Source organism: Pelobates fuscus, chromosome 1 (assembly GCF_036172605.1).
Source record: "Pelobates fuscus isolate aPelFus1 chromosome 1, aPelFus1.pri, whole genome shotgun sequence".
Lineage (NCBI taxonomy): Eukaryota > Metazoa > Chordata > Amphibia > Anura > Pelobatidae > Pelobates > Pelobates fuscus.
In genome coordinates, this window is record NC_086317.1 from 455,655,307 (window position 1) to 455,680,946 (window position 25,640).

A 25,640-nucleotide genomic window follows, 5' to 3' on the forward strand; every position below is an offset into this window, starting at 1 on the left:
CAAGCGCACTCCCCATAAATAGGCAAGCGGCAGACATAGCCCAGATACACAGGGCGCATCATACAAAGATAGCAACACACTCTCTCAAGTATCTTGGAATTCATTTAACGGCCAACCCAGAAAATCTTTACCCCTGCAACTATGCGCCCTTATGGCACACATTGAAAGGAGATATAGACAGATGGATCGACAAGCCAATATCTTGGGTAGGGGGGATTCATTCTGTAAAGATGAATTTACTACCAAGAGCCCTCTTTCTATTCCAGGCCCTCCCGATCCCCCTGACCAAAGCACAACTTGTCCCACTCCAAAGAGCGATAGGAGACTTTGTGTGGCAGCACATAAGATATCGCATTTCTAGACACGTCCTGTATCGGCCAAAGACGAGGGGTGGGCTCGGCCTTCCTGACCTATATCACTACTACGTGGCGGCACAACTAGCTCAGGTCGCACTGTGGCATTCACCCCCTGACGAACGGAAATGGGTAGAAATAGAATCGCTCCTGATGGGGCTAGATCTACCCCAGTTTGCGATGTGGGTTCCCAGGGAGCGTAGGCCTCTGCTGAGGGTCACATGTCCGGCGATCCTGAACTCCCTTTGGGTGTGGGACTCCTGCTGCCGGAAGTACGGGTTGGCGTACTCTCCCTCACCCCTTATGCCAATCCTACGCAACAGAGAGTTTGCCCCAGGAATGGCAGCAAGGAATTTTAGAAACCTAGAATGCGCGGGTCTGCAAAGACTACACCACTTATACCAGGGCTCTGACGTAATTACTTTCGACCAACTCAAACAGGGAAGATACCTAACTCCTGCAGACTTCTTTCGATATCTGCAGATTAAGGACTATGCCAGACAACTCCATATAAAAGCTCAAGCGTGACAGACACGGACGTTCTTTGAATCCATGTGTGACTCGGGAAGTATACCGAGGGGACTCATAACACAACTATACGCACACTTATGTTTCGAAACCCGGGAATGGGGAGAACTGACGTACATTGCACAATGGGAGAGAGACCTGGGTGAAGAACTTGAAGGGGTAGAGTGGCAGGAAATCTGTGAGGCAAGCAGAACAACCTCGGTATGTGTAACCTTACAGGTAATTGTTTAAATAGCGGTGTAACAACTGTAATGTAATTTAGAACAGGAAAAATGTATCTTATTTACACAGACTGATTTTCTAAACACATTTATTGTAATTTAAAGACATTACTTGGAGTATTATCGCGTTCCATTGTCCTCTTTTGGACATCACTTTTTGCCCACATATTTCACAGTATGGCACTATAATGGATTTCACTTGTATTCGTTTTATGTTTAAATAGATAGATTTATTTCTCTACCACTATTAGGAAGTTAAGTGTATGTAGCCAGCGGATTGTATACAATCATTAACATTGTTGCTATCTAGACTGTTACTAGTCTGTCAAGCAGCTTTTGCTACTTCTTTCTTGTACACCAGTTCTGACTATCTGCTCTGTCTATAGATATGCCGTGAGCACTCTAAGCTTCACGATATCTATATTCTCTTTCCTTATTTCTCCAATATGTTATATAAATATTTTTTGATACTATTATATTAGCCCATATTATATATATATATTCTTTGGGACCCTCTTGTAGGTATTTAGTATCTCTACTATTTAGAGAATGTATTTAGTGGTAGTTTATTGGGTTCTTACTCATATATCAATTTCTTCCGCCTCTTTTCTTATTAAGTAGAGTTATTATATATAGCAGAGAACACTTAGAGCAGGATTTATTAAAGCTCAATCTGGTGTGCTATTCTGTCTATACATACTCATATATAACACTAGGGGCATATGATATAATAACATTTATTCCATCTATTTTTTTGTTTTATTTCCACAGGGAGATTTACACATTTTTTATTTCAATTATCTTTATCTTTTTGTTTGGCTACTTCATTATCTCCAGATATATGCAGTTTGATACATCAGCTTTTTGCAGCTGTTTTCTCTGTGTTGTTTCTCTTTTTTCTGCATTTTAAGGTTCCCTGGTAAATCCCCAAAATATTGTGGTTTGCTAAGGTAAATCTTTGTTTACCTATTCAGTTGTCAGAGACGGATTTCGATTTCTTTGAAAAAGAAGTCTGACCACTTTTCTACCAACTAAAGCCTCACATTGATAAGCTTTCCAAAGTATTCAATACTATGACAAAACTTTTACAAATTACTGATCAACAAAAATCCCATAGACTTTAACGGTGACTTCTGGAGATATATCCTTTGGAAAGCGTATTAAATAGAGTGCTACTTTTGTTAAAAAAATCCTGTTAAGGGGCGGAGCCTGCGCCTGAACCGGAGCGGACGCAAGCCGCGGTAGCTCCGAGCCAAACGGAGAGAAAAACCCCTAAAACTACCCCTAAAAACCCGCAGCACCAAGCGACTTACCCGGGAGCACCGAGACCACGCACCCGGCAAGACATATGCCATTCTTCCAAGCGGCCAAAGCGCCAAAGAAAAAGAGGAAGACCGGGGCCTACCACGCTACCCAGAGCCTGGACCTGGAGGCACTGTTTGGCGCCTTCACTACACCAGGTACAGCGGGAGAGCAGGGGCTGGCAGGGCAGGCCACAACAGCCGCAGGGATGGGCCGCAGACCCCCAAAATCGCCCCCACACACACCATCAGGGGCACAGCACATCGGGCACATGCTTCAGCGGCAGCCTGCTCCTAAAATGGCGCCGCCTGGGTACAACAGGGCCGTGGAAACGCCAGAGAGTCCCCCACAGACTGACTCCAATACACAGCCAGTCCAGCCCTGCACAGAGCCCACCGCACAAACTACAGGGGATGGGTCAGCCCCAGTCACCCAAAGGGACTTCCAAAACTTAGTGGGAGAAATAAAAAACCTACTGGCAACTAACATGGCAGCCATCAAGGCAGATATACAGAGCGTCAATGACAGAGTGAGCACAACAGAGGGGGATATTGCTGACCTCAAACAAGGCATGAATGCTACACAAGAAACCGTCCACCACCTACAAACCATGCAACAAGCACTCTCCATCCATCTAGCCACACTGGATGATAGGTCCAGAAGAAACCATCTTAAGATAAGGGGCATACCGGACTCGGTAACTCCAGAAGAACTCCCCCACTATGTGAGGCGCCTGGTGGCCACCATCTTGCCGGCCGCACAGGCCAAAAAAGTCACTCTAGATGGAACGTACCGCCTGCCTAAGTCCAGCAAGGCCCCAGCGACGGCAGTACAAGACGCCATAGTGCGATACTCACACTCACAAGACAAAATCGCCATCTGGTCAGCGCTGCAGGGCAAGACGCCACTCACCTTCGAAGGCGCTAACCTTACCTTCTACCAGGACCTCACAAGGTCCACCCTGCAGTGGTGAAGATCCTTACAACCTCTCACAACCAAGCTGAGATCGGCAGGGATTAAATACCGCTGGATGTCACCCAGGCTACTGGTGGTTAACCACAAAGGGACAGTACACAAACTCTCATCGCTCTCAGAAGCCCCAACTTTCCTCACGACACTGGGTCTACCACCTCATGTAAAGACCGACGACAGACGGGCGAACCCTCATGCTTGGAAACCCTCCCGAATAAACCAGTTTGTGCCCGACGCTGGCACGGCCACCCACCCAGGGACCTGAACTCTGGAAAGACTGTATACCTACCTGCAAAGTTGCAAAGTAGACTTCCAGACACTGTTACAAAACGTTCCTAACTAACAATATGTAAATATGTTACTGCACCACACACATGTGAGCCCCCAGGAAAGACCCACCACCCCACGACGGATAGAACCTGGTAAAGGGGCACTACTGGACAGGTGCTCAGCTCCACACAGGCTAACTCTCCCCCCCGCCACCCCCTAGGTCAGGGGTGCCACCTAAGACGGGCCAATTTACCCACCCTCCATAGCTACACAACACACTATCAGAAGATAGAGCTATATCGAACGGCCCGGACCGACACAATCCTAACACGGATCTAGATTAAAAACCACACTTCCACATACCACACGCTCGCAACCACCTCTACAAGCCATCCTGGAAACATGACAACACACAAGGTCACACAATATAAAAAACTGTGCAAGACAATTACTGTTATAACTGTTTTAACTATGCTAATAATATCTGTTGGTCAATCCCCGCTGCAGCTGTTGGGGCGCAGCGGTACAAAATGTTTATTGTTACCTATCACATGCACAACAAAAATAAAGAATTTAAAAAAAAAAAAAAAAAAAAAATCCTGTTAATACACAGTTTAGTAAAAATAAAAAAATTAAATTAAAAAATTAAAAATAACAATGCTTTCTAGGCAGCCAGCTACCATTGCAATATCGGCAAAGAGGCTCTTTATTACATGCTGGAAGGGATGCGGGGGTAAAGGCACCTTCGTACATATGTGGTGGGAATGCCCTGAAATGCACAAATACTGGACGCGCATACAGACGCTATTGACAGACGTTCTAACGAAACCTGTTGCTTTAGAGCCTTGGTCGATCCTATTATCCAAACCCATAGACGGCCTTCCCAGGAAAGAACAACAACTCTTTGACAAAATTACACTAGCGGCCAGAAGGGCCATTGCCCAAGCATGGCTAAAACCTGACCTACCCACAGACGCAGACGTAATCGTAAAAATCAAAGACACATATCTGATGGACAAACTCACAGCCCAAATTAGGAACACAGAAAAATCTTTTCACAAAATATGGCAACCCTGGGAAGACTATCTTGACAAATAGGGCCCTTACAGTACGACGCTGACAGATACTCCGCCGCGCCCCCCCCCCCCCACGACCGGTGCTTCCTCCCTCCCCCCCGCCCCCAGCTTCCCAACCTGGCCCACCCTCCCCTCTCCCCCCCCTCCACAGTTTTTATTTTCATCATTTCCAATTCTTGGTTGTACAAACACCAAACAATTGGACGAATCGCAACAGATTCTTATGCTTTTCTAGAATATAGCACTGTATTGCATTGTCCTTTGTCTCTATATACGGACTAAATACGCCCACGATGGTTATTAACGTCACAGAAAGGCAAGATACCAAGGCCGTATGGGCTGACATACACCTAGCCTGCATAGTAGGTCACACGTCACTCCTTGGAGGTCGGTCTCGGTGTGAGCCGCAATGTTTCAGAGGGCCACGCTCAGTACCAACGCAACACACAGATGTCAAAGCCTATACAGATACATGCAACACAGAATATATTTTACCATCGTGACTCAATCAATCGAAAAGCAATTTATCTGCCGCACTGTTTATTTACATTGCAATGTTTTAATTCAATGTTTTTTACTGTACTGTTTTATTTTCATACTATTGTTTTTCCTGTTCACCTGACTAAAGGGCTGAAACGGCACATATTAACACCGCATATGCTAAAACATCATCTGTCTACTGATGCATAACTTGTAAAACTGTTTGTATTCGGCCCCTGCGTGAGCCACTGTATATTGCTATGCCGCACTCCGTGCCGAACCAAAAATAAAGAAATTAAAAAAAAAAAAAAGAGGCTCTTTATTAATTAGTCATTTTTTTTACTTAATCACAAAAAAAAAAAAATATTGGTGTACTCACAATGTCTTTCTCTAAAAGAAAATATACACCCCATATCTGAAGTTACAGTCTGGACAATTAAATAGAGCAGCATTATTTAAAAATTCAACCAATATGTCCACTACTTAAGAAATGCCAATCAACAAAAGACCTTTGAAAATATCACTGATTGTCAGAATCAAAAGTTTTGTTGGCAAATGAAGTTTTGATGGCACACATTACCAAAAGCATTTTCAAATGATACGTCTTTTACTTTACATACAAAAATGTATTTAAATTTATATAATAATATAAAACATACCAAAGTGAAAAAAAAATAAAAAAGTAAATGTACATTTACAAATAACAAAAATAACATAACAAAAAATTGACTTCTCTGAAGATCACGAACACAACTTGTAAAAAAAAAAATTATATTTTTCAGTGCCTCTTTCCATACATTAAAAAGCACTCCCAATAAAAAATAAACAAAAAATTTAACCTTTCCTGAAGAAGAAAAAGTGCTAAAGATATTTAAAAAATATATATATATATACTTACAATTAGATGCCAATGTCTCATGTGGATGCTTTTTTTTTCTTTAATGTAAATTTTGAGAATAAATAATTCAGTATTTCAATGTGACCTATTCCATATATATATATATATATATATATATATATATATATATATATATATATATATATATATATATATATATATATATATATATATAGGCAGTGCTCCACAAAACAGGCAGGGTGTTTTACAATATTGTAAAATATTGGGAAGTAAAAGTGAAATTTAAATTTTAGTCCAATAAATTGGTCCAAAAGACAAAACTGAAAAAGAAGATTTTTTTTTAACACTTTAACTATTTTGGCCTTAAAGAGACACTTTTTGGTGTGTAGATCATGCCCTTGCAGTCTCACTGCTCAATTCTCTGACATTTCGGAGTTAAATAACTTTGTTTATGCACACTAGACACACCTCCTTGCATGTGACTTGCACAGCCTTGCTAAACACTTCCTGTAAAAAGACATCTAACGTTTAGACTTCAGTCTGATTAATTTAGAATTTCATATATTCTGCTCTGTTAACAGCCTTCTAGAACAGGGATCAGCAACTGTCATGCCAAAGCATGAGTTGGCATTTGATATATGTAATGAGTTTTTTTTCATTTTTATATGTTTGGAAACCTTTATTGTAGGCTTTGATCTTACACAAGGCCTAAGCCATAAAACTACTAAGATAACCATCACCAGAGATGGACATAGGGCATCGTAAAAGGCATTGATGCGTATGCTCTGACTTTGGGTTCTTCAAAGGACAACATAATTTAAGAAAATATGGAGTGGGCAATAAACTGCCAGGCCAAACCCCTCTAATCCACCCATTGGTCTGCCCATTGAGAAACAACTAGTTTTAAGTTATGTATTGAGGATGTTGCATACATAGAGCTGCAGAAAAAGCCTTCCCCTCATACAAATAGCCAACACACAAGCACACACAGTTCTTACAAACACAACACCACTGGCAATCCACATACATGGACAGAACCCCACAAGCAGCCTCTTACATGCAACACCACAAGAAGCCCCACACTTATACACACCACCAAACACACAATGTGACATAACATAATTACATAGCTAAAAACAGACTTCTGTCCATCAAGTTCAGCCTTTCTCACATCTGTTTTTGCTGTTGATCCAAAAGAAGGCAAACACAGTTTGAAGTGTTTCTAATTTTGCCAGAAAGTAGGAAAAATATATTTCTTGACCCAAGAATGGCAGTCCGAGCTCTCCTTGGATCAAGAAGCTGTTACCCCACAAATCAAACATTATATCCCTGAATATTATGTTTTTGCAAGTATTCATCCAGTTGCTGTTTAAACATCTTAACAGACTCTGATAAAACCACCTCTTGAGGCAAAGAATTCCACATGCTTATTGTTCTTACTGTAAAAACCTTTCCTTTTGCCTTAGACTAAATCTCCTTTCTTCCAGTCTAAATGCGTGACCTTGTGTCCTATGTATAGTCCTGTTTATGAACAAATTTCCAGACAATGGTTCGTATTAACCCTGAATTGCACAGCATATTCAAGGTGCACGCATCCTCACACACAATTCCACAAGCAGCCCCCATACACAGGTATGATACACAATACCACAATCTACTCATGAACATATACAATATTACAGCCCACATACGGACAAATACAATGCTACAAAGCAACTGCAGCACCTATAAATAACACAAGCAGGATACGGCAACATGCAAACCTTCATTTAAAAAAAAAAAAAAAAAAAAAAAAAAAAAGAAGGACGGCACACTTAGGGATTTTAAGATTTTGTTTTGTTACATTACTACTTTAAGGCTACCTACTCCTGTTATAGACTTTGCAGGAACCTCCTGTGTGTGATTAAAGTTCAACTTACAAATCAGGATATAACATTTTCTGAAGTAAATTAAAATCTGATTTTGTAAAACTTTTTTTTAAAGTAGGTTGCGTAAGTCACCTACAGCGAGGTGTGGCCAGTGATGGATCCAAAGGGGGGAGGGGCAGCAACAGGGCTATTGAGACTTTTACTGCTGTAGAACTCTGTTATGTTCATATACAGTAAGTATGAGTCCTGCAGGAATGCAAACACACAAAGAGCCTTTACTAAATTCTGATTTCTAGTAAATTGAAAGCAGGATTGCAAAATTAAGGCTAAAATATCCAAGCTGCGGCTATAGCACCGTTGAAGAATTTCTTCAAATGTTTGGCTTAAATTTGCAATTCACATTTAAATTTGCAGTAACTCATATATAATATATATTTCCTTTCAGTGTACAATTCCATCTTGCCTTGGTGCAAACCCAAGTTGATATGTCGAATAGACAAAAGGGGTGCACTTGTAGGACTTTTTTTCAATAACTGTTTAATTCAGTTGCATCTTAACATCTTGAGAAAGACCCAAATGCCGATCTAGGACACATATGCGATATGCAACTGAATTAAACATTTATTGAAAAAAGACCTACGAGTGCACCCCTTTATCTATTCTCTCTCTCTCTCTATATCTATACACACACACCCCAATTTTAAACATTCAGTACCCCTCCCAATATTGGGTTCTGGATCCGTCCCTGGGTGTGACTAGGGCTGCATAAACAAAGTGAGACTGCATGATTTGCACACTCAAACGGTTTTATTAAGCTAAAGATTTGGTGCCTATAATGTTCCTTTAATTATGAAATTCACATTTAATTACCGGCTATTCACATGTTAGTGAATAACCCTGTCAGGGCTTAATTGTTGGGGATTGTTTTGTCAATTTAAAATTTTTGTGCTAAATATTTTGAATTTTAAAAACAAGGTATAGTTTCTTACCTAAAATTAGAAAAATCCTCTAATCAAATTCTGACAATTCACATTTGATGAATAACATTAATAGTATTTGTCTCATATAGAATTATTTGTATTTTTATTTTCCTCCAATCTCCATAAACCATATTCCGGTTCCAAAATAAACGCTCCACACTTATTACCCAAATGTCTAAAACAACTGTCTGTGTAATTATTCTACACTATATTCATTGTTTATACATTGCTCATAGTGGCTATTTTATTTTATTGTTTTCTGGAACCAATGTTTCTTGCAGTCGGCTGTACCCATCGTACTATGTAACTGTGTCTACTTAATATCACAGCAATAAATATTATACTCCGCATCACTTTCTTTAGTCAGTTCAATAAAATGATTAAAAATACCCTTCCCAAAAAAGACCTTTCTAGGTAATGAAATGTCTCATTTTCGGGACAGAGGACAGTTAGAGGATTGCCACTGGTGGGAACATCGCTTGGTGGTTTGTTTAGTAACTGCTTGCACAACACAGAACAGCATGTGTTTTCGCATATTTCCAGAAACATCACAACTTTTTTTGCATAGGGATTGTCATATTTCAGCCATGTATCACGGAAATATAGAAACGAAGACCTCCATATGTTGGCCATTGACGACCAAGGCTTAATAAAACGTAGAACTTGTAAATAACCCTAACCACGTAACGTGGCCCTATTCAGAAGTGCACTCTGTGCAAACCTATAATGTTACTTTAGGGACAGAAATGTAAAATACCACGCAGAAAACTAAATCGTAAAAGTACCCATAGAACGATAAAACCAAAAGTGCTCGTCTTTTTTTATACTTTCGTCACTCAATGACTTCCAAAGGTCGTATAAGGTTCCATTTCAGGGATCACTGAATACATCAGTGGAACTTTTTGAGTCTTGAAGCAGTATTTAACCAAGCTTACTTGTCCTGATTAAAACATGGGGATTAATTGTACTAGTGTCATCTTTATATAAGTACTTCCATCATGCTATCGGGCTCAGAGAAATCACTCTTGTTTGCAGTGTTGCCGACTCTATTTTTAAGGTCCAGAGTCTTGCCGAGCATAGGGGAATTATCTAAAGAGGGGAAACAGTAAGAAGAAAAAAATAAGTAAAACAAAAAAATAACCAAAAGCAAACAAACCAACACATACAGAAAAACAATCAAACTTCACCATGGATTCAAAGCAAATATCTATAGCACAAGAATCCGATGATGATGCTCTACTGGATATTTTAATGTCCAAGCAAGATTAGATTCTATTGTTGATTTTTAGCATACTATGGACCCTTTCACCCTTGCCAAGATTTTTGGTACTTTTTCTCCCAGTTTTTTGTTTTATTTTTTTATTACAAGAAATATAATCATTCCTGTTTTGGTGGACTGAGTTGACTTTCGTACATAAATATCAGAGCTGTGGATTTGAACGACAACAAAAAAAAAAAATCAGTTATTTGATAGAAAGCCCAATGATATAATTAATTGCAGTGATCATGGAGTTAAACTTAAAGAGGAATAAAAGGGCTGGGGGAACGGCACAGGCGTGTCTGTACAAACACTGTCTCTTCTATCTCCCATTGGAGTTAGTAAGAGGGAAGCTTGAATGGGAGACAGAGGACAAAGTCACCAATTCCATGCATGTAAAGTGCTTCATGGTTTCATTGAGTACACGTATGTAAAGTGATTCATGGTTTCATTGGGTACACACATAAACCATCAAGACGTACCAGATTTCTCGCATTCCTTGACTTTGACTGCAGTGTGTCGTAATAGGGGACTACTAGAAGGAGTCATATTTATACGACCCCTGCCAGGGAGACTGTTTGGCCAAAACAGCTCTGTGTTCTTGTCTGTCTGGGTGCTGTTGTCTTTGCTCCCTGTTTTTGCATGCGAGGCTGTCACTGGCAGAGTCGGAGCAGGCGGAATCGGAGCTGGTGGTGGCAGTAAAAAGGATGGCGGTGGAAGCATCATTAAAGAAGGCAAAAGGATTTCAGGATGGTCTTTTCCCGGCAGCAATCCTGAGAAGGATGACAGTTACAAAGGTTGATTTGTAAAAAGTTATAGCTACTTCCATAAAACAGAGAGGTTTGGATAAAAAAAAAAAAATCCCAGAAGCAGTGCACAGGTGGATATTTAATACACAGAATCGTGAATCATTTTATAAACAAGACGAAAATATCAAATGGTCTTCAAAGCTAAATGTACATAAATACTTATCACAATGACCACAAATATGGTGATCTATCTATGGATTTTTATATCGTAGAAATAGGGCAAGTTATAAGAAACTGGAAGAGTTGTATTTATACAATATAATTCAATATAATAGAGAATACATACGATATATGTTGATAATTCCAACTTGATATAGGTATTCTGGAGATTAAACATGTAAAATAAAAAGTACCATAGTGTAGGTTTTATTTTTATTTAGCAACTTTGCTATTGACTGGAAAATATACTTACAATTGGCACAGATTCACATTTCAAAGAAACACTTAATAAAATATTTAATTATGGTTCTAGAACACCGGCTCTTGTATTGTGGTTCTAGAACACTGGCTCTTTGTATTGTGAATTTGTGAAAATAGCATTTACCGTTTTAATTGACATCCATTTAGATTGGACCACGACTCACCTGTGCTTCCCTTACGAACCTTTTCTTCCCTCTTGTCTTCCGTTGCCTGATTATTGGTGAGAGAGGTCTGCCGTGAATGAGTACCAGCGGGCGTTGTCATTACCGCCGCTGCTGCTATGGAAGGAACCGAGCGGGCTGGGCGCAAACTGGAGCCATCGTTTTTCCCCTGATCCTTTCGCGATCGTTGATGAAGGACTTTAATCATTGCATCCTGCTCAATGATTTTTGCATGAAGGTTTTTTATCCTGCAAGAAGGAATACAATTGGACAGTATAATGATGAGTAATGCAGTGGAACAGATTATCTGAGGCCTAAGCATACGAACTATAGAACAAACAGAGTCCATGTTAATCACTATAAACGGAACATGTGTAATAGAGTATTGTGATTGGTCAGTACGACAGATGTTATCAACACTGAGTGAAATGCGAAAACCATTTCAAAATCAAATCATTGCTTCCTAAATGTACACCATCCTGAACATAGTATAGCATTACCTGCCAAGAAACATCCTGTTAGTCACAACCACAACAAGAACTGGGGCAGCCATCTTGTGTGTTTGTGAGTTCCTATTATAAATCAGGGCTACAAATTTCTGCTCACCAATAGGTATCGGTGAAAAAAACATATCAATAGATAAGAAAATACAGGACACTGGAGGTCGGATAGAATATTTCAGTTCCAGCTTCAATAAAGCTTGAAACTTCAATATATTCTAGAATCAGAAGAAAGCATAGGGAGGGGGTGGGCACCATTGATGACAATTATAGCCTTGCTATTAGCCCAGCTCAAGCAGTAAATAAAATTATTCTAGGACATCCAGGGGTAGAAAAAAAAAATAATCTTCTTTAAACTTCTCGCTGTTGGTGATTTATGTTTTTTTTAAATAGGTAAATCTTTATTTTTGTTGTGCATGGTAATAACATGGCAGATCCTACAACACTCCAACAGCACATGCAGCAGGTTCAAGATTAAACATAGCATAGAGACACATAACTGTTGATCAGCATTTTGATTTGACTGCACATTTTAAGAGTGGATAGGGAGAGGAAGACCAGAATGAAACAGGACATTTTCTTAAAGGTATATTCGAGTAATAGACACATGTCTAACTAAGAATGTCCAGAGTTAGTAAGACATGCTTATGCCCGAGGTGTCAGTGGATGGGTAAATGCTTTTAGCAATAAAACTGGGTGGTCAGACTGAGAATTTAGTTATGGGAGACATAGCTTAGAGAAAAGAGAAGCTGGTCATACGTAGGGCATTGCTTTGCATTTAACAGGCTTAGTGTCAAACTGGTTAACGTTAGAGCAGGGTAGTGATCACCACCAGAGTTTCTTTGGAAAGTCACGCTGTCCCCCGGACCCAGCTCCAACGAGCTGCTAGTTGCGGTATGCTGTTTGGCCTGCTGGATCTCCTTTGCTTGTGAGTTTCCCGTCTCCGACCTGGTTGTGGCATGAGCTGAGTCTCGAAAGGAGGAAGAGTCTTGAACATACCACACCGCGTGTAGCGTGTGTTCTTGCCCAAAGTGGTTCTTGGGGCCGCCATGGTGGTATTGGAGCACATGTGCTCGGGCGCTAAGCATAAGGGGTGAATTGTTGAGCTTTCATTCCCTCCAGCGGGGCAGAGATAACCCCTGTGGCCTATAGGGGATGGGGCAGGGCCTATAGGGGGTGGGGGGCGGGGCCTATAAGGTGGTCACAGGGCTGTGGTGTGGCTGCCAGGCTTGAGGGCAGGGCAGCAGCCGTCTGTCCTGCTCCTCTCCCGATTAGGCCGCCGGCTCCGAAGTTTCATACCGCAGGGGCCACAAAACACCCGATCTCGGTGTCTACGGTGGCTCCAACCCTCTCCCGTGCACTTCAGTGGACAACTCCGTTCCATTAGTATTGGTAAGTCCATGATTTTGCCATTTAGGTTAGATTAAGCAGGAGCCTCAGTGACATGCGACCGGTGGACATTTAATTTTTTTCCCACAGGCTCAAAATAAAAAAAGGGGTTCCCCATGTTATAGGTGATTTATTTGCTGATGCAAAGAAACCCAGCCAAGAGGAGACAATATTTTACTATCTGCCATAAATGGCTGCAGATAAACGGGGTGGGCTCCTTTGAAAGTGGTTGTTAAAAGTCAACTGTAAGCTTTTGTGAATATGAACAGCTAGTAGATACTTGTAGGCAAAAAATACTGACTAGTTTCGAAACTCATGTTTTGCATCCTGCCACAAGTAACGTCTGTCCCCACAGACATTGACCGTGCCTTAAAGATTACCCATTAGCAACTCAAATAAAAAAAACAGTAAAACGTACGCTTTTTAATTCTTTTACCATAAAAAACACACATGACACTATAAAAAACAGAATCTGTGCATGTGAACTTCTCCTGTAATTGGCTTTGGTGGGATGTAGGGTTAGTAGTTGGAGCCCGACAGAGAAATGTATTTGCTTTTTTTGTGTGTTTGTTTGTTTTTGGTAAGTTGGAGCAGCGGTTTTGATGTATATTAGCTGTTAGGAAATAGGAACACAGACATTTACACACACACACACACACATTCTACTATCGGGTCACAACACGAGGTATATCCTTCTTCCCATCCCATCAATCCTACTCTCCCAGTTGTAATTTGAACTTCTATCTCTGGCCCTTTGCTTTCTTTTTAATGGCCACCCAGTGGTTTCAATAAGATCTGTGCAGGTTATATGTTAAATGATGCTGTCGTTATATGTTATATGATGCTGTCGTTATATGTTAAATGATGCTGTCGTTATATGTTAAATGATGCTGTTGTAGAATGGCTTAATTTACGACATTGATAGATATCTAACCTCTCAGTTCATCACCCAATCATCCCCCCACCCCTCCGATGCCACCTTGGATAGGGGTACATTTTTCAACCTGGAGTATTCTCAGAATTCGACAATATCTCCCTTTATGTGATGTGGCCATGATTTAAGGCCATATGTTTATTTTTTAATATCATACTTCTTTAAAGGAATTTTTCTTTGTGATCCAAAAGCAAAGATGTTCTTTAATTTAAAACATAGAAACATAGAAACATAGAAACATAGAATGTGACGGCAGATAAGAACCATTCGGCACATCTAGTCTGCCCAGTTTTCTAAATACTTTCATTAGTCCCTGGCCTTATCTTATAGTTAGGATAGCCTTATGCCTATCCCACGCATGCTTAAACTCCTTTACTGTGTTAACCTCTACCACTTCAGCTGGAAGGCTATTCCATGCATCCACTACCCTCTCAGTAAAGTAATACTTCCTGGTATTATTTTTAAACCTTTGTCCCTCTAATTTAAGACTATGTCCTCTTGTTGAATGGGTGTTCATGCATATTGCCTGATTGCATTCAACTGCCTCATTTATCTATATGTTATGATGTGACATTTAATTTGCAATGTACTGTATCACCCGCAAAAACAGTAACAACATTTTTTTTTTTTTTTTAAAGATTTTTTCAGATAACCTGACAACTTGCCTAAATGGCATAAATATAGAACCAAACAGATCACAAGCATGCGAACATAAAGCAAAACTATTCTTAAAAGAAAAAAAAATATGAAAACAAAACAAAAAGAACCACAAACCGTTTCACCAATCAATGCTTAAAAGCTCAGAACTGAAAATAATCAAAGTAACCGTATAGCAGCAGATTCCCAGCAGTGGGAGCAAAGTGAAGCAGGAAGTCTGGTATTGTCACAGTTCACCTCTAGATACATTAGCAGAACGAGCAAACAATGCAAATCAATACCGACAGAAAGAGAAAATAAATAAGTACATTCCTCACAGACCCGTTAACTACAAAATGTCCGGACATATAATTTAATTGCGACTTTACACAGTTAATTAGTAAAAAAAAGTATGAATCTCATGAACGATAGACTCGAACATTTTTTGGAACACACGGGAGGATGAGTTACATAAGACATATCCACTTTAGGTTTAGGCTATCCTTATTTAATCTCATTCCATCTGTGCATTACATTTTTTTCTTTTCTTTTTTTTTTAAATCTGTTTTAAAGTCATAACACACTTCTAGGTCTACATAAATGCAACCATATCATGCCAAATATAATGTTTTATGTACTGCTACTTTAAGACAACTGCATAGATAAACGTCATGGTTTACTAATACAATTACAACTGCTTGATATACTTGACAATTGGATGTATTACCCCATTTTTCATTTATTTTTTTTTAAAACATTGTTACTTTTTATAGTTTTTTTTAACTGTATATTCTGTTACAATTTTAATAAAAACATTTGACTAGAAAGTCGGAATGCACTTTGATATCTGAAATGAAGGTCTCGCTAATGGATTCCTTTGGTAATAACTCCCCAGGACTTGCACTGATCTCCATTCAAGCCTTCCCTTTCAAAGTAGTTTTTTCATTGCTTTTAGGGCTAAAAGCATTGCGTGTCCTGCAGTTTGTTATAATGCCAAGCAGTGGAGCTCTTACATGAAACCTGCCACTTTGATTTCAATCTGAGATTGTTAAGCAACCTGGAGTGATCTATTTTCCTTATTTAAAAGTACGATCGAAGTATAGTTCATATAGTTAATCATGTAATCCCTTACACACGATGTTATATTAACAGAGCGTAGAGTGCTGTGCACTGGGCAAACCTATAGTAAAATTATAGAATAATATTACGAATATACAAATACTACAAGATAAGAAACATTTGCACAATAATAAAGAGAGCTTCAATTGTGTGCGTTTATAGAGGATGTACAATGAAAAACTGCATTAGGGGTAAATAATGCTATTGAGGGGTTCTTAATGAACCAAGACTGAAGTCAAGTGGTTTATAAATGTCTGCAGAAACCCAAGGATCATTAAATGGTTTAAAAAAAAAACAAAACAACAAAACTATTTCTTGCCATTCCAAGTGACAATGAAACACACACACACACATATTCTTGTACACCCGACAATTTCACACATTTGCCCACTAAAATGCCAAATTAACGACTTACAGCAATGGGACTTGTACCCTTATTTTTAAAAAAAGATTTAGAATGTTATAACCTCTAATGGAGATAGTGCTCAGGAATGCTCCAGGAACAGTACACTAATGTGTCCATAAAGTGGAACCTTACGTGTGCTCCATGTCGTGAAACTTCCGGTTGGCTTGTAAGATCTCCTCCTCATCGTGCCATGAGCGGACCTCCAAAGAGTTATCATTGTGGCTTCCATTCCGTGAGTGGCTTATGATTGTTGTATCACTAAAATAATAACAAACATCCATCTCAAAATAGACAGAAAATTGCCCAGTTTAATGTCCCTGCTCATTCTAAAACTTACATGATATGCATTATATTTCCTCCTCTACGTCTCGCAATAAAAATATTTAACACAAACAAAAAAAAAATGCACTTTGTCTTCCTTAGACCTCTTGGTTAACCAAATTAAAGACACAATATCATTGAAAGTAAGGCACATTCTAAGAGGCAACCAAAATATATGGCGTGCTTTGATTTTCTTTCGCAAAAAGCTGCACAGATATTTGTGGCTGATAATGTAGAAATTTTAATTTGTTATTATGATGTCTCTCGCAGGAGAAATGGTTTAACGTGCCATGGAATTCCTCTATTTTTTTTTGTCAAAGCTATTGTGTGTGTATATATATATATATATATATATATATATATATATATATATATATATATATATAGGAATAGATTAACTGCCATAATAAATACAAATAATAAAATTTTATTTAAGCAGTTTACAATTATTTTTGGGGAATTTTGTGGCACCTAAACCAATTCAACTGTAGTGGTTAGGGTGCTTGTACTACTGTACCACTGGCCTCTATCTACATAAATCAAATATACAAATAAGCCATCATGCTGTATATATGAATAATTTGCAGCACCATTACCGCTGAGCGGCAGCTGTCGCAGCCGCGTCCATGGCAAAATGCCTCATTGTGCTTTCCTCCAGGTATTTCTGCTCCCACTTGGTCATATCTGCTTCCAGAGCCAAGATGGTCTCCTCCTTCTTCCTTAACAAATCCATCAGGGCAGGTGTATTGTGTTCTGGCAAGTTTGGCGTCTGACAATTTGTTTGTCGCTACAAGAGAAAACAGGAAAAAAATAAAAATGAGAATTGGGACATCATACGACATTAATAGCAACATAATGTCTCAAATAGAACCCAATTACTTGAAAGCTTGCGTATATCCAATTATAATTGTTAGCAATTAGTTATGGTTAAGGGAGACACAATATACATATTTAAGAATCGGATATAAAATTGCAGATGTGGTTTTATCCATTGAAAATTAATAACCACCCATAAATTATATTAATTTACCACTAAAAATGCCTTAAAAAAAAATCAGATGAGAACTACTAAAAACTAAGGGGGTACTCAGACTTGGCTAAATAATCCACCCTTGTGATTTGCGTTTGAGGGCCTATAGAAGGGGTGCCCAAAAGCTAGATCCCCATATGTTGCATAACTACAACTCCCATGATGCTTTGCATGCTTTTAAAATATCTAGGATGTCAAAGCATCATGGAAGCTGTAGTTTTCAAACATCTGGGGATCTACCTATTGGGCACCCCAGGCCTATAGGTTTTAAAGTATTTGTTATCACGCTTTAACCCCTTAAGGACCAAACTTTTGGAATAAAAGGGAATCATGACATGTCACACACGCCATGTGTCCTTAAGGGGTTAAAAGTCGCAGTGCTACGCCATAAGCAACAGTTCTGACAAACATCAAGATGCACCAATATTTTCTATGGTATACGAGTGCCGCTTAATGTAACGGTGACTTGTTATTCACAGCAACAGAGTGACAAAGTCTCTGGTTGGAATGCTATAATTTACCGGAAGACTTTGGGCACTATGGAAGCCCATACAGCACCTTTGATAAGATTGGAAATTACAAAAGTATAGAAAATCTCAATATACATTGATACCTGTTGTGCACGCAGCGTTTTTAACTCGCTCTCAAGACGCATTCGCAGACGGCATTCCAACTGCTCCCGCTTTTCACCGGCCGCCTGCAGCTGGGTCAGAGCTTGCTGCAGCTTTTCCACCTCTTCTACGTACACCTGTTTCATTCGCAGCTGCAGGACAAAATGCAGGAATGAGCCATGACCGACCGTTATAACAGTAAATTGAATAAATACATTGCTGAGAACGTTAAAGAAGAATAAAACGTGTTATTTAATCCATCCTTCGCAATCTGACCTGCAAGGTGTTCAAATGCCCTCCAGAGAAAAAAATCGTTTATTCTATAGTTCACCAGATCAGGACACAACAACATTCACCTGGTTTTTAGCAGGTCTTAAAATTAGGTAAATACAAGCTCAGATGAACAACAACACATGCCATATTACACAGTGTCATGATTTATTTAACAAAAGTAAAGCCATGTATGAAAAGATAAGTACACCCTTACTGCTTCCACGGCAATTAAGAGGATAAGTAACAGACAGGTGCTGCTAATCAAATGCCCTTGGTTAATTGATCACCAGCAAATGTGACCACCTTTATAAGAGCCTTTAGCAGTTTGCTGGTCTGGAGCATTCAGATGTGTGGTAACACAATGTCAAGGAGGAAAGACATCTACAACGATATTAGAGATGCAATTGTTGCTGACCATCAAACTGGGAAGGGCTAGAAGGCCATTTCTAGACAAGTTCCATCCATGGTGAATAATTGTGACAGATTTTCAATGAGAATTTAAGTCCAGATACTGAAATGGTCATTGAAAATCTTTTTTTCTTCTTCAATTTTCCCTATGAATATTCATTCCTGTGTCATTGTCTTGCTGACAAGCAGGCAACATCTTTCTGGATTTGGTGATCACGTTTTGACAAAGTCATGTTTGCATGAAGAGAGCAAAGCATGGGTTTTAGAAACCGCATGCAAAGCGCGGGGACGTCAAGTGTTGGTTTATGGAGTCAAACTCCATGAAAGGCCAGAAAATCCTGTCTTGTAATCCTGAGTCAATTTTTTCCTATGAGTCCTGATGGCCCCCCCAATCGGCTGACTTCAGACATCGGATGACTTTGGAGAAGGAGCCAAACCCAGCACCGAGGTACACCGGCACTGCAATCAGGTAAGCGAAAAAAGGGTTATGTAACCCTTTATTTGCCACTGGGGGAGGCAAAGGGACCCTTTAGTGTTAGCAATACCTCCGTGTACACCTAATGCTAAAGTTTTCCTTTAAGGAACCTGGTGGCATTTTTGACAATGTATCTCTAGCAATGTCAGCCAATCATATCATGGCATAATGCCCACATACAGTAAGTACAGCTACTCCAGGTTTCCACTCTGTACATAATTATAGGCTGCTACTGCAGCTTGCAAGAGTGCCCTGTTGTGTACTGAATATAAACAATTGCATTGGAGGGTGTGAGGAGGGGTGAGGATTATAAAAATCAGTGACATTACAGACAGTATCCTAATTATGCCGTGCCCTAATAATTTACATATACTTTTCCAATTGTACATTTTACAGCTCAATAGTGGAAGATATATAAAAGTGTGAGAAATGGGACAAATGATCAGACATGACACATTGCCCTGAAGACAAACACAATTAGCAGTAACATTATAGCAGTCCCAACAAGAATGGTTCCACATTTGCAAACTGGCCGCTCTTTTCTACTTTTCGTTATTTTAAATCTCTCCCAGTATATGTAAACTATACATATACAGATTAAATATAAGGTACATTATCTACAGATGAATGGAATAATGAATGTTTAGCACAGGGAAGCTATTTATTATGTACCGTATAGGTTTAGCCCAATACACTGCTCTGACAATAAAGAGGTGCCTTCACTTTTAACAGCTAATCTCAAACAACTGCACAAATTGCAAAACACAAAACTGTTGCAATATGCATCTTTTTTTATTAAACATATCTAAATATACAGTAGTTCTACGTTAACTAGTATTACTTTATAAGAGCTACATGTCGTTGCAGAGACTGTGTGTTCTGTGCAAGCTTCCTGACTAACTCATTGAAGCAGAAAGACCCTTGCCTATATATGGACAGAGAGGATCTAATGAAGGTCTTATATTCAGAAAAAAAAGCTAAACAATTTTAACATATGAACAGGAAATAAAATTGCATCCAATGTGATACAAATGTAATAGTTTTTTTGTATGTTCTGAAGCGGAACTCTAAACTCTAAACCGTGCTTAAAGCTATAGCTGGCCTGATCTTACCTCTTCCTCAAGTTTAACCACTTTTGCCTGGGCATTGTTGAGCGCCTGTTCTAAGATTTCAATGTGCCTCTTCTGATCTTCATTGGTAGTACGGAGAGCTGCCAACTCCCTGTCCAGCCTCTCCTTCTCTCTCAAGTGTTCTTTGTCTAGAAAGGAGGAGAGAAAAAAAAATATATATAAAAAAAAAAAGCTGAGTTCTATCAGCATCCCTTCACGGAATTTAGGAAACCGTCCAACTCACCTCTGGCACTGACATAAAATTATAGAGGTGTATATATATCCAAAAAGGAAAAACAGAACAGTGAAAGCTGCAGATGTGCAGGTATACAGAAGGCCTCTGTGTGCTGCCGGCCATCGTTTGGCAAGTGTCAGCAGTAATGAGGCTTTGGCCAGACTCGTTTTTTACACGATTACACTCAGTTTTGTAAAGTGTTACTGGAAACTAGCAAACGAGTTAAAATCTGAATGAAAAACTCAGATTTCAACCACAGGGGAGAGAAACGGAAAAGGCACCATTTACTGCAAGCACTGATCATAGAATAAATAACACAATTAAATTAAAACCATCCAATATTAAATGTATATATTAATATTTTATTTAGTGCATGAATTTACATCTGGGCCTGAAGGAGAAATCCAGCAGGAGATCTTGGGAGAGCTATTAAAAAAAGCTGGAAAATACATAAAGGCTTATTGTTATGCTATTGTATTATTATATATTTTTAACTGGCAGCTCCTAAAGCAGGGACAGGTGACCATCAGCACTCCAGCTGTTGTGGACTACATCTCCCATGATGCTCTTATACCCATAATGCTGTCAAATGATCAAGGGAGATGCAGCCCACAACATCTGGCCTACTCCTGTCCTAAAAAATGGTTGAGGGCCAGACTATACTGTGAGGTGGGAGGCTGCAGATTATAGGACACTTCAATGGGTATAAAGTGTCTCTATAATGAAAGGCAAAGAGTTAACATTTATTAAATGACAGATATCGTGCGGGTTTGTGCCAGGCAGAATATACTTGCAAGCCTGGTTAGGGGCTTACAAGTCATAGTATCCATAAATCTGCATCACAATAAGGCCGCAGTATTTACACAAAGTTAAAGGAACACTCCAAACACCATAACCACTAAAGCCAGGAATGGCCTGGCACTGTGCAGGGCTTAGCTCATTGGCTGAAAGCGATCACCTGACACACTCTGACAAAAAGCAGGCAGAGGAGAGCTAGGATCGCTGAGGAAAGCTTGGAAAGCTTTTGGAACGTCCGTCTCTCAAACGTTAGTAGTAGAGATAATGAGGCTTTGTAGCTGCAGTTGTTATGGTGATTGGAGCATTTCTTTAAATATATATGTATGGTGAGATTTTCCGCTGTGGAGCTCTGTAATGCACGCACACATACCACATATTTGGAGTTGGGGGTTAAGACGTCATGTTAAGAAAGGATAGAAAGATTTTAGTCACAAAAAAGGGAACATGTCTCCACTTAAGCAATTCAAAATCATAGATGCATTTAGGCCATACTATTTTTTTTTCCAAAGATGAAAAGGAGAGACTTTGGCTGATTTGAAATGTATGTTTTTATTCATAGCTCGATATTCTGAAGTAAATTCCATGGCAACAAGCAGCTATATCCAACAGCTATATAAAGACTCCTAACGAGAGTCAGACAAAAGATTTGTGTGATGCTGTGTTTCACCCTATCGAAAGAGAAACATATGTTGTAGAAGATTGGTCACAGATTCCCTCTGTTTTGGGGAATTCAAATAATATCCTCCCACAGATGAGAAGTTAGCCTTTCAATGTATTAGCAAGTGGAATTACCACATTTCCCTTTTAATAAACCCCATATTTTACAGTATTTGAGATCTCAGGTCATCACAAACTGATCCGATGTGGAGTGGAGTGATCCCTTATTGTCCCACGGTATTCTGGAGAAATCTCAGTACTATTGTGCTTTGCGGTGTCTAAGAACGTAAACCATCTGCCCAGGATTAGCTACAGCCAGCCAACCTAGGGACTGAAATGTCATAGTAAAGGAGTTTATACAATGCCTTTTTTTTTTTTCTCTTGAACAGTGATATTATACTCGCCCATCACCATATTCATGCACCTTCCCTCCTTGCTGTACTCACATAGAGCCACTATTTGTGACTCTATGTGTCCGCCACTGCCACAGACACATAAAAGCCAACTTTTCTGACCCCCCCCCAATATAATACTGTCAATAATTCGCGACTGTCATGTAATATATCTGTGTGATTTCACATGTAGCATTACAGGTGCATGACTGGAAGGTCATTCAAGAGGGATGCGTACTTTTTTTGTGGTTTAGAAACATTGTTCAAAATATAAAGTATGTTTGGAAGACTAGACAGCAGGTGGAGCTCTAGCAGGTAATTTTAGGGAAAACAAATCTTTAGGATTTAAATGTTTCAGTTTGTTTGGTTTTTAACTTATGCATGTCCATTAGCATTATAATTTATTTCTCTGCATTCAGTTGAATCCTGCCAGTTTCTTTTTCCAGCAAGCATACTGACCTAGGGTAACCACCATGCACTATCACGATCTCTTTCAAGTTAGGGAGCAGTTTAACCATTTCCAGCAATGCAATATTTACATTTATAGAGCTGCCTGTTGACTTGTTGAGTCAACTAAAGGTGTTCTCTGTTCACTAAAGTTCTTGGTTCTCTGTACATTTGCCACATCGTCTTATCGCACCATGAAGACTCTCTGTGGACCAATTGCACAAAAGGAACCACAACATATCACCATAATATATAAGAAAGAAAGCTACTAGACAAGCATTTGCTACAGGAACTGTAGTGTAATTATTACATAATAGAACATTTCCAGAACAAGCAACCAGAATATTAACGTATACACACACACACACACACACATACATACATGCAAACACTTTTCTTTTTTCCCCCAACAAGGATTAATTTAGGTTTTCTGCCATAGCATGTTACATATGACCAGAAAAGGGTGAGGTGAGACGGGAGACTGGAAAAGGCTGGGGAGGGATGAGGGACCGGATAGGGCTGGGGTGGGATAAGAGACCAGAAATGGCTGGGATGAAAGAACAGAAAAGGCTTGGGTGGGATAAGAGACCGGAAAGGGCTGGGATGAGAGATGGAAAAGGGCTGGGGTAAGATAAGAGATTGGAAAAGGGCTGGGGTAAGATAAGAGATTGGAAAAGGGCTGGGGTAAGATAAGAGATTGGAAAAGGGCTGGGGTAAGATAAGAGATTGGAAAAGGGCTGGGGCGGGATGAGAGAGAGAAAAGGGCTGGGGCGGGATGAGAGAGAGAGAGAAAAGGGCTGGGGCGGGATGAGAGAGAGAGAGAAAAGGGCTGGGGCGGGATGAGAGAGAGAGAGAAAAGGGCTGGGGCGGGATGAGAGAGAGAGAGAAAAGGGCTGGGGCGGGATGAGAGAGAGAAAAGGGCTGGGGCGGGATGAGAGAGAGAAAAGGGCTGGGGCGGGATGAGAGAGAGAAAAGGGCTGGGGCGGGATGAGAGAGAGAAAAGGGCTGGGGCGGGATGAGAGAGAGAAAAGGGCTGGGGCGGGATGAGAGAGAGAAAAGGGCTGGGGCGGGATGAGAGAGAGAAAAGGGCTGGGGCGGGATGAGAGACAGAAAAGGGCTGGGGCGGGATGAGAGAGAGAAAAGGGCTGGGGCGGGATGAGAGACAGAAAAGGGCTGGGGCGGGATGAGAGACAGAAAAGGGCTGGGGCGGGATGAGAGACAGAAAAGGGCTGGGGCGGGATGAGAGACAGAAAAGGGCTGGGGCGGGATGAGAGACAGAAAAGGGCTGGGGCGGGATGAGAGACAGAAAAGGGCTGGGGCGGGATGAGAGACAGAAAAGGGCTGGGGCGGGATGAGAGACAGAAAAGGGCTGGGGCGGGATGAGAGACAGAAAAGGGCTGGGGCGGGATGAGAGACAGAAAAGGGCTGGGGCGGGATGAGAGACAGAAAAGGGCTGGGGCGGGATGAGAGACAGAAAAGGGCTGGGGCGGGATCAGAGACAGAAAAGGGCTGGGGCGGGATGAGAGACAGAAAAGGGCTGGGGCGGGATGAGAGACAGAAAAGGGCTGGGGCGGGATGAGAGACAGAAAAGGGCTGGGGTGGGATGAGAGACAGAAAAGGGCTGGGGTGGGATGAGAGACAGAAAAGGGCTGGGGTGGGTTGAGAGACAGAAAAGGGCTGGTGTGGGATGAGAGAATGGAAAAGGTTGGGGTGGGATGAGAGACCAGAAAAGGTTTGGGTGGGATGAGAGACCGAAAAAGGCTGGGGTGGAATGAGAGATGAAAAGTGAAAATGTTTGGAATAGGATGGCATGCAGAGAGATGAAAAAAATGTTGGGAGAGCAGTAGAACATATTAAATGCTAAGGGACATGAGAATTTCGCAGCTGTGTCCCCTTGCACAAAATCGCGTGAGTGGACTGGGGGGCCGTGTGTCTGCACTACATGTAGCCCATGGCTATATACTAGATTCAGCTTGGATCAATGGGAGTTAGCAACTCACAAAAGACAGAGAAATGAGCTATATCTGAGATTATTGCGTAGTGGCTATGGAATGATTTAATTGGGCAGGACTGATAAAGGCCATGCATCTTGGACAGATTAAGGCCAGTGAATGCCATTGCGTAATATATGGCATCTACATTTAGAAAATCTTGGCCTTGGAACACCCACTTTAAAATGCACAAACATAATGACACAATTTGGCCTGTCATTAGAGACTGAGTTTTTCAGCATGGACTCTGTTTTGTCAGGACTAATTAAGTGCTGGCGTTTTGTACTGTTTGACAGTCTTTTCAAGCCATTCAACACTGTGAAATCAGCAGTAATTAACTCTGCTGATGGCG

At 40.3% G+C, this 25,640-nt stretch overlaps 1 protein-coding gene across 2 annotated transcripts in view; it reads right to left on the reverse strand.

The window, feature by feature from the left end:
* Window positions 1–8,618: 8,618 nt before the first annotated feature.
* Window positions 8,619–25,640, reverse strand: part of AMOTL1 (angiomotin like 1) — a 173,548-nt gene continuing 156,526 nt past the window's right edge. For both annotated transcript variants that reach the window (XM_063430626.1, XM_063430636.1), the window contains 7 exons: window positions 20,772–20,917; window positions 18,506–18,655; window positions 17,459–17,649; window positions 16,674–16,799; window positions 11,561–11,805; window positions 10,650–10,940; window positions 8,619–9,998 (listed from right to left, as the gene is read on the reverse strand). In XM_063430626.1, the coding sequence (XP_063286696.1) occupies window positions 9,889–9,998; window positions 10,650–10,940; window positions 11,561–11,805; window positions 16,674–16,799; window positions 17,459–17,649; window positions 18,506–18,655; window positions 20,772–20,917 (1,259 nt within the window). In that variant the 3' untranslated portion in view covers window positions 8,619–9,888. The remainder of the gene's footprint in view (window positions 9,999–10,649; window positions 10,941–11,560; window positions 11,806–16,673; window positions 16,800–17,458; window positions 17,650–18,505; window positions 18,656–20,771; window positions 20,918–25,640) is intronic.